The 9,893-nt window shown below is 50.3% G+C and overlaps 1 protein-coding gene across 3 annotated transcripts; it reads left to right on the top strand.

Annotated features, from left to right (window-relative positions):
* Positions 1–526: 526 nt before the first annotated feature.
* SP8 (Sp8 transcription factor) lies at positions 527–7,582 on the top strand. 3 transcript variants are annotated; one of them, XM_083706201.1, is made up of 2 exons: positions 527–2,242; positions 3,379–7,582. In XM_083706201.1, the coding sequence occupies exons 1-2, from the start codon at positions 2,222–2,224 to the stop codon at positions 4,813–4,815; spliced, it is 1,458 nt and encodes a 485-aa protein (XP_083562327.1). In that variant the 5' UTR covers positions 527–2,221; the 3' UTR covers positions 4,816–7,582. The 3 variants fall into 3 exon arrangements, with proteins under 3 accessions (XP_083562327.1, XP_083562328.1, XP_083562326.1); XM_083706202.1 differs by having other exon boundaries at positions 527–2,759; XM_083706200.1 differs by having other exon boundaries at positions 527–7,582.
* The last annotated feature ends 2,311 nt before the right edge of the window (positions 7,583–9,893 follow it).

Here is a 9,893-nt window from a genome sequence, read left to right as displayed (position 1 = left end):
CACCCTTTGCAAATCCTTGCCAACCTGGGCATATGCCGCCTCATAGTTTTCCGACCGTAAATCAGAAAGTAAGTAAATAAAAAAGTAAAATAAGAAAAGACATCTACCTAAGCAACATGTTTAAAGCCATCTGGAAATAAATAACCATTTCCGTCAGAATAAATATCCCCAAGACATAAAGAAAATCAGAGAAGGAAGAAAAGGAGTTTTTCACTGGTCCTCTTCCCCTAACGAGTTTCTGCTCTGTAATTAATTTTGTTGTCGTTTCCAAAGCTGTGGAGAGGCAACGCAAAACCGTCGTTTTACGCCAAGCGCTTCTAACCCTCTGCTTTTTCGAGGGAAAGGTATTGCCTGCTTGTTCAGGAGGGGGTGGAATCTGCCAATATGTCTTAATAGTTACACTTCTGGTGCACAGTGGATAAAGGCAACAGATAAAGCTAATCGCCATTCATTCATACGTGAGGGGCTCTCCCGTAAAACGCTTTTTCTTTCACATGCACTCGCCCCCCTTTTGTGGTGAGGGGGGGGTCAAGGATAGGATTGATTCAGTTTAAATCCGAAATTTAAACAAGTGTGCATTAGGTCTTTAAAATGAATATCATTACAGAAGGAGACCAAAGCAATGAAGTTAATTCTTTTTTATTTGTTAAACGGAGTTCCCTCCTTCCCCCACCCCTTCCTCCTCCTGGGCTGGCCTGTCACGCCTTCTCAACAGGCTAAAATCATTCAGAGCAGCTCGCGGAGAGAAACACGACATTTATGGTAACCATCAGCCTTCAGAGAAAGAAAGCAGTTCATTAATTTACTTCACTCCTTACTTCGAAGTATGATAATGCGCGTTACCCCTTAATCAATAGATATGATGTACAGTCAATAAGCATAGGGCGTTAGAAAGGGGTGTCCGTCACCCCCACCCAGCCTTTGGGGAGGAAAAAAGAGAATTTGCCACATTAGTCTTACACCAATGTTAGGGATCTCGGCTACAAAGCTGATCTAAGGACGCGGGGACGTCCAAGGCAAACACATCCTCAAGTCAAAACAACCCGGTTCTCTTTACTAATATTGGCATTAACCTCTCCTACCTTGAAATCAATATTGGGACAGGGCGAAGCGCCAATGCACGTTTTAACTCGGCTGGTGCTTTCCCTTCTGCCTAAATTAATAATGGTTGTACCGAAGGCAAAACAACAACCCCGCGCGCAACACGATTGCGCGCAACACCTGAGGCGCTTCGCCAACCGCTCCAGCAGCAGACCAGAGGGTTTCCCCGCCCCACCCCAAATTTGCAACAAAAGAGAGAAGAGGAACGCTCGCGCTCAAAGCAAATAAAGAAAAATAATATAAAAAAAGAAGGCGCAAGAGTATGGGGTTGAAATAGATTTAATCCGCCCTTTGGAGAGGGGCAATCCTATCGCAGGCTTCTCAACCACATCTGCAGCTCTTTGCAGTTTTACACAACACTCTTCCTTTACATAACCAAAAGGTGCTGGGCGGCGGTGGGTGGATGGAAAGGAATGTTCCTCCCTCCATCCAATGCGGGGTTTTCCGAACCACCCAAATGACTTATCCGGAGAATGGCAAGGGAGCGGGCTGCTGGTGGAAGTCTAAAGCAATCCACTTTAATTTAAAGCCACAACTCCTAGAGCGCGCGCGCGCTGTCAGATTTATGTATGCCTTCCTAAAGTGGTGGTGGTGATGGGGGGGGAGAGAAACCCCTGGGGAGGGGGTTTAATATGCTCTCCCCCAAGCAATGAACTGAGCGACGCTTAAAGAAGAGGGAGACTGGTGCGTGGAGAGTTGCACTTTGGAAGGAAAACCTGAAGCGGGAAGAGGGCGAGGAGAGGCGCGCCTGTGCATTCGCCGCCCTCCCTGGCGTTCGCCTGCATCCTTGCCGCCGGCAGCTTCTCTCTCTGTTTCTCTGCGGCTGCCTGCGCGCCTTTCTTCCCGGAAAGGAGCTCCTCGCCTCGTTGCAGCGGCGGCGGCGGCGGCGGAAGGCGCTTGGCGGGGCCGATGATGACCTCACGCGGCCACGTCTCGGAGCGGCTGTCGGCGGCGCGGATTGGCTGGCGCGGGCTCAGCGGCACTTCAAAGCCGGCGAGGGAGCTACAATTGTGGTGGAATGGGCGGAACTGATCATTGTATTGCACACCTCTTAAAAAAAAACACTGCCTCTGATTTATCAATATAAAAAAGATCCTCTGAGAGGAGGGCACTTTGTGGGATGGCAACTTCACTTCTAGGGGTGAGTCTGAGGATTTTCTCCCCCCCCCCCTTTGCTGTTTTAATTGGGTCCTTTTTATTGGCGATTGGAGAAGGGTTAAAGTAGCCCCTCTCTTGACCGGGGGCTATCAGTCTCTCCTATTGAGGCTTTTATTTCCCCCCCTCTTTTGCCTTTCTCTCTCTAAGTCCAAGTGAGTTCGAAAGAAAAGAAAGCGGAAAAAGGGGAGGGGGAGGAAGAAAGAGGGCAGTCACTTTTTTTTTGTTTTTTTTGTCAGCGTGCAGGCAAAGGTTTTAAGGGCATTAGTAGGAACCACGTCCAGAGCTTGGGCTGAGCTATTCCTGTATCCCCGGAGAACTGGCCTCTCTCCCTCTCCCTCCCTCTATTATCTGCTCCGAGGGAAAAAGCAGCTGCCTCGCTCGGTCTCCTCTTTCCCTGCGAGGTTTTTTCCCCTTCCTTTTTTTTAAAAAAAATTGCGACAGCCTGTTGTTGTTGTTTTTCCCCTCCTTTAACATTTCACTGAGCCCGTCATTTCCTGCAGGTATGTGAAACCTTTTCCTCTCAATCTAATTCCTAGCTGTGGGTGAACAGGAAAGGTGGCGGCGGGTGGTTCTTGGGTTGTTGTTTTTTGTTGGAGTTTGGGGGGAGGAAACTGCCGTGGGAAAAAGAACCCCCGTTAAAAAGTTTACAGACAGCTGGGTGGGGAAAGAGATCTGAATCTGGATCGTTTTGGCTAAATCCTGGAGTAGACTCTTTGGAAACCGAGCAACTCTGGATTGGGCTCCGGGGTTGGCCAAGCATCTCCCCGTCGCCAGTAGGAGCCCGTGATGTATCTGGACGGGGCTTTAGCCTCCCTTCCTGCTCCTCGGCTCGGCTCGGGGATGCGTTTTCAGCTTCATGCCCAGAAGCCGTCGGCTTTCTTTCAAAGCAAGCCTCTCCGGGGGTTTTTGAGCGGGGAGACGGGAGCTTAAATGTCCTCCGGGGAGCCTCGAGGAGGCGTCCGGCAGCAGCTCCTCGAGCGCGGCTGGCTCCTGGCCGCCCCCGTCTCCCCATCGGCGGGCAAGCCGAGCAGCGCGGGGGGCTACCCTGGCCGTGAGGTCTCTTCCCCGGGCGATTCTGACGCGCGCTTCCCTGCGGGCCTCTCTCCCTTCTCGCTGCAGGAAGAACCGCGCCTGGGCTCCACTCCGCTGGCCATGCTCGCCGCCACCTGCAACAAGATCGGCAGCCCCAGCCCCTCGCCGTCGGCGCTGTCGGACAGCGCGTCGCCCTTCGCCAAAGGCTTCCACCCGTGGAAACGCTCGTCGTCGGGCAGCTGCAACGTCGTGGGCTCCAGCCTGGCCGGCGTCGGCGTCTCCGCCTCGGCCCGAAACGGCTCTTCGGCTCACGCGGCGGCGGCGGCCGCAGCAGCGGCGGCGGCAGCCGCGCTCGTCTCGGACTCGTTCAGCTGCGGCGGGTCGCCGGGATCCAGCGCCTTCTCGCTCACGTCCAGCGGCGCCGCGGCGGCAGCCGGCTCGCCCTTCGCCAACGACTACTCCGTCTTCCAGGCGCCCGGGCCGTCGGGGGGCGGCGGCGGCGGAGGGGGAGGCAGCGGCGGCGGCGGCGGAGGGGCGCAGGACGCGCACCAGCCGGTCTTCATCTCCAAGGTGCACACGTCGGTGGACGGCCTGCAGGGCATCTACCCGCGCGTGGGCATGGCGCACCCGTACGAGTCGTGGTTCAAGCCTTCGCACCCGGGCGACGCGGGCGCCTCCAGCTGGTGGGACGTGGGCGCCGGCTGGCTCGACGTGCAGAACCCCAACGGGGTCCACCCGGCCGCCGCGGGGCTCCCCGCCGGCTCCCTGCACTCCCCTCTGGGCGCCTACAACTCGGATTACTCGGGCCTGGCGGGCCACTCGGCCTTCAGCAGCGGCGCGGCCTCGACGCACCTCCTGAGCCCCGCCGGGCAGCACCTCATGGACGGATTTAAGCCCGTGCTGCCGGGCTCGTACCCGGAGCCGTCGCCGTCGCCCCTGACGGCGGGCGCGGGAGGCTCCATGCTGGGCGCGGGCCCCTCCGCGCCGCTAGGCGGCTCCCCGCGCTCCTCGGCGCGCCGCTACTCGGGCCGCGCCACTTGCGACTGCCCCAACTGCCAGGAGGCCGAGCGGCTAGGCCCCGCCGGCGCCAGCCTGAGGAGGAAAGGCCTGCACAGCTGCCACATCCCCGGCTGCGGCAAGGTGTACGGCAAGACGTCGCACCTCAAGGCGCACCTGCGCTGGCACACGGGCGAGAGGCCCTTCGTGTGCAACTGGCTCTTCTGCGGCAAGCGCTTCACGCGCTCGGACGAGCTGCAGCGCCACCTGCGCACGCACACGGGCGAGAAGCGCTTCGCCTGCCCGGTCTGCAACAAGCGCTTCATGCGCAGCGACCACCTCAGCAAGCACGTCAAGACCCACAGCGGAGGCGGCGCGGGAGGAGGCGGCGGCGGAGGCGGCGGCTCGGGAGGCGGCAAGAAAGGCAGCGACACCGACAGCGAGCACAGCGCCCCCGGCAGCCCGCCCTGCCACTCCCCGGAGCTGCTGCAGGCCTCCGAGCCCGGCCACCGGAACGGCCTGGAGTGAAAGCGGCAGGCTCCGAGGCAAGGTCCCGAGGGGACTCCTTTTCGTGTGTGTGTGGTTTTCCTTCTTTCTCCTCCCGCCTTTTTGTTTTCCCGCCCAGCCGCCTGAGGGGAAACCTCGCGCCTGTCTCAGCGACTCTGGTCAGGGGGTTAAAAACAAAACACAAAAAACACGGGGGAAATCTCTCTGGACATGTAAGTAGCGCCGCGCATTGATCCCCCGCACGGACCCCTCACTGGGCTGCCTTGCCCCCAAGCTCCGGCCCCCGGCCGCCCTCGCAGCTACGCCGCCTGAGCCGCGCACGGGCGAGAGGAGGAGGAGGAGGAACTTTCTCGCGGGATCTTTGGGGGTCTCCCAAGCAGCTGCTCCAGAGAGGCAGCCCCCCCTCCCCACTGACTTCCACGCTCCAAGGGGAAGATGGTTTATTTTTTGGCAGGGGGGGAAGTCTCCAACCTGCGGGACGGAGGGAGGGCGTGGGATCCCGATCTGGACAAACTGCAGAGCCAACAACCTATTGATTGAGAATTAGAGTCTCTTATCAGGAAACAAAACAAAAAGCAGCCAAGATCTCCCGCTGAAAGCACTTTGAATTAAATATATATATATCGTGGGAAGCTTTTTTTAAATTTTAAAAAAAACCTTATTATTTCGGTCCACTCCTAAACTTCTCTTCAACTTTGCATTGAACTGCAGTCGCCAGCCCGCTAGAATGCTGCCCGTTGAAGTTGGTGGGATTACTCTGGAGTAAAAGGGTGAAGCCTGAAGCATTTGTGTGTGTGTTTGTGGATATGTGAGTGTGCATGTAGGTGTGATCACTAACCAGCCCCATTCGCAAATCACTTACGCCAGAGTATTCCGAATTGGAATGAAGTGGTTACTTATTTTACAACATTTCCAAGTAAACTGCTTCGGAGGCTAGTCCAAGGCATTTTAGTCTGTGATCCCTACCTGAGGTTGGGGGGTGGGGGTGGGGCGTTACATTCAATGGGAGTCAATTAAACTTTCTCCCAAGTAAAGGAGTGTTTTGAGTGATATCCCCTCTGAAGCCCGTGAGATTTACAGCCAAAGGAAAATTCCTGAATTTCAAAAGATTTCGATGGCATCCAATTCTAAAACAATTGCTCTGAAATAAGTGACTTCAATAAGAGGTTATGTCCAAGGATCTTCTTGGTTTCCTTAGGATTTCAACTTTACAGCTCAACCCCATATATGTTTACACAGAAGTAAGTAAAACTGAATTAAGTTGCCTTAAGCTACAATCCTATGCATGTTTATGGGAGTAATATCCATTGAGCACAGTGGATCTTACTTCTGAAGAAAACATGCATAGGGTTGGGCTGCATTCATTTCCTTCAATTGGACTGTATCAGTGTAAACCCCACTAATTTAAGTGAATTATGGATTGGGCTATAAATCTAAGTTCTCTGCCTTAATTGATCACAGCCTAAATCATGCTTCGTCTTTTTTTCTTTTTAAAAAATGCTTCTTGGAGAAAGTGTAATTACTCTGGCAAATCCAACACTTTTGGACACAAACATTTACATTTGTTCTTGGAAACCTTGAGTATAATCCAGACAAATTTAATGTCCAGTTGGTTTCAGTGGCTAAACTCAAGATGGATTCTATCCTATTGAAATCAAATGACTTTAAATTGCTTAATTGTGGCTGGATAGTGCCCATAATTCGAAATGTGTTTGACTTCAGATCTCTTCTGATGATTTTTCTCTTAAAAGATAGAGATATAGCCTAATTTTCAGTAACTTCATTTTCTTAAAAGTTTCTCCCATGTTTAAAAAATTGTACCAGCATGATAGCCCTCTGATTTCAGAGTTTCAGCATCTATATTCATGCAGTGCTCTAGATGCACCTAGGATTAAAATTATTATTTGTAGCATTATTTTTCTGATTTAAATAATTTAAAAAGTACCCTTGCTTTTCAGCGAGCCTGTAGTTTGAATGCCAAAAAAGAGGGGGGTCATAGGGACAAATATTTGTAAAATAATTCTAAACCTAATGGTTTGTACAACGGAATCGTTGTAAAATAGCTAACAAATATAACTCCACCAGTGTATCGGTGTGAGATGCAGTTGTCCAGGAGACGATTTTGTATAGTATTTTTCTTGTATATTACTTCCAGTAAATATTTGAAAATATATTAAAGTACACTTGAGCTTCCCCCCTTCTTCCCCCCTCCTCTTTTTGGTCACAAGAAAATATTAAAGCATTATTGTTGCAGTCCTAATTAACTGCATTTTTAACTTGTCCCTTGAAGTGTGCAGCAAATTGCACTTCAGGATATAGTTTTTGCTTGAATATTAATTTAGATAGGCGTAAGACTGTAATTAAGCAAACAATATTTGATAAATGTTGAATGACATTTAATTTAATGGAGCATGTACTTATTTGCATTTGCTGGCAGTTCAGGTATAGTTTAAGTGAGAGTTCTCCTATATTTCAAAACAGTGGGCGCACCCAGACCCATGTATTAAATAAACTGTCCAAGTGAAACTGACTAATGATGGCCTATGTGTATTTCCTGAAAATAATAATGGTGAATGTTACTAAAACACTCCTGATGCTACTTTGAAGTTTGCAAACCCTGCAAACAAATAGTCTCATTGTAATGTTGAAATAAGTTTTGATATTTCACATTGAAATGGAAAAAAGCCTTTCGCTGGAACACTTTAAATTTGCATTTTAAATGCATGAAATGTAATTGATTTTTATCTGTAAGATTTTAAATGGAATTAATAAACACCAGATAAAATAATTGTTGTTAGGTTAGTTAATTTCTTTCTAAAGATAAAAAGATGGCATCTTCAAATTCATCTTCGAATTCCCTCTTCTGACTGATATCCCCCTTGAAAGCATATATACTCTCTAACTTGGTTGGTTAACATTTCCATAGAGACCTCATTGAAAGTAGACATCAGGGAAAGAAGTCCTATTGACAGCAACCGAGTTTACTTCTAAGTAGGACTGTTTAGTCAGGGGTGTCGGAAATCTTGCGGATGTTGTGTCAAGGAGGGAAAATATAACAATTGCTGTGAATAATAACTGCTGATGAATGAGCACTTTGGTATTCAAATTATACTTTAAGAATGTACTCATTTGTGAAATACATCCAGATTGTATTAACCTCTGTTGCTCATCACCAGATCTGATGGGGGGGCACGATTTGGAAAATATTGTGAAGGCATTTACGTAAGTGGCTAGCTCTGTGTTTATATGTGTATACACATACAGGCACGTCTTGTGTTTCCTTTTAATGGAAAACGAAAGCAAGGGTAGAGTGAAGAGTGTCTTTCTGTCTGTCTTTTTTTTTAATGCAAAGTTCTGCAATTTGTGCAAAGGAAGTGATACTATATCGTTAAATACTCCGACCCTGGGCTTTGCTGACTGGCATCTAGATCCGAGTGCAGCAGAACCCACTTTCCGTGTAAAGAAGCTTAGGATCGGAGCGTTGGGAAGGAAATTCTTCCCAGAGCTGCAAGTGAACAATTAACTGCTCTGACAATGGGAGGCTTCCTTTTCCCAAAGAGCCCTTGTGCTTGATCAGCATGAAGCTTTAAGTCCAGAAGGAGCACTCGCTAACTGTTGATCTAGCTCTCTTGGCTATTGTCTAAGGCTGTCATGAGAGCGGTCCTAGCATCCCGATCTTCGCCACTCTAAGAAAAAGAGACAAGTATCTCCTTGGAACGAACAACCCGATCCCAAGGACATTTATTCAAAAGTCAGCACATTAATTCCAGTGCCAATTCCAACAAGTGTGTGCCGACTTAGTTCTAAATGAATGTGTTTAGGATTAGGGCTAGTTTCCGGAGCAATAAAGAGAGCAATAGAAAAACGAGGTGAGAAGCCCTACGAGGTTACACTTGGAGGAACCGTGGTGCTTGTTACGTGAGTCCATGGACGTAGCCAGGATTTTTGTTGGGGGGGGGGCAGAGCCTTAGTTACTTAAGTATATATAATTTTTAATTTTGGGGGGCAGCTGCCCCTCCCTGGCTCCCCGCAGCTACGCCCATGCGTGAGTCTGTTTTGTTTCCCTCCGCCACTGCCACCCGGAAATCCTGAGCGCGTTATTTTTTTGGCAAGGGATCTTGATGGGTGTTGCCTCCCTTCCAAACTGGATAGGCGAAAACAGAAAGTTTGGGTTTGAGGCTGCAAGAAACAGGCAATTGCAAGACTATCTGGGGCCGTGTGAGGCCGAGAGCTGTAAAACTATTGCGCACCCTCCGCTGCCAATCCTTGGGGAAGAGGATTGCTATTCTTAATCGTGTTCTCATTCAGGTTTCCACACCAAAATTTGGAAGCAATGTTAGGTGGCCTGCAGAGCAAGGGTTTTGTTTTGATTGGTTTTTTCCCCTCCCATTCCTCCAAAACCTTTCCCCTCTAGCTAACAGAGGAGCCTTGTATCGGTTTAACGCGCCTTCCCTGTTGTCATGCTTGTCTCTCCATCGGGTCACAGTTTTCCTTCTAAAAGGATAAAGTTACGAAAACCACAAACGGTAGCGCGGTAAGGTTTGCAGTTGGAGCAGGTGGCAGCCACCTTCTCCTCGCTTCTTAAGATGCGCTAGTGTTTTCAGTCGGGGCTGTTCAGGATCTCTGCGGTCATTTCTAGCTCCCGAGTAAGCAAGCAGTAAGAGGCTGGACTTAACTGTCAGGGATCCTTTACCTTTACCTTTTAAGAGGCACTGGAGTAATCTCTCTCTCTCTCTCTCTCTCTCTCTCTCTCTCTCTCTCTCTCTCTCTCTCTCTCTCTCTCTGTCGAAACTAGGAAGGTTAGGTTTGCTCCAAAGTAGGAAGCATCCAGGTTGGTGTGGTGGTGTATCTTTCTCAGCCTCACACCCAGCCACCCCAACCCGCCCCTCTCCTAACGCAGAGGCCAGCCTGACCCCGAGGTCAATCGAGTCTCCATCAACCCGTCCCCCAAGTGCCTTCAAATGATTACGGCACTTCTCGTTTGCTCTTTGACCCACTGAAAGGTTCCCTGCTCTCCAAAGTTGTCCTGCATGCCTTGCTGCTGCTGAAGTTGGTGCGCACGGGGGAGAGAGGGCAGCTACTCCCACTTTCCCCCCCAG

Source organism: Podarcis gaigeae (genome assembly GCF_964106915.1).
Source record: "Podarcis gaigeae genome assembly, chromosome: 12".
Lineage (NCBI taxonomy): Eukaryota > Metazoa > Chordata > Lepidosauria > Squamata > Lacertidae > Podarcis > Podarcis gaigeae.
This window is presented reverse-complemented; position numbering and strand designations above follow the sequence as displayed.

What these genes read in the sequence shown, in the direction of transcription:
- SP8 (XM_083706200.1), top strand. Translation starts at nt 3,190, where the DNA reads ATGTCCTCCGGGGAGCCTCGAGGAGGCGTCCGGCAGCAGCTCCTCGAG.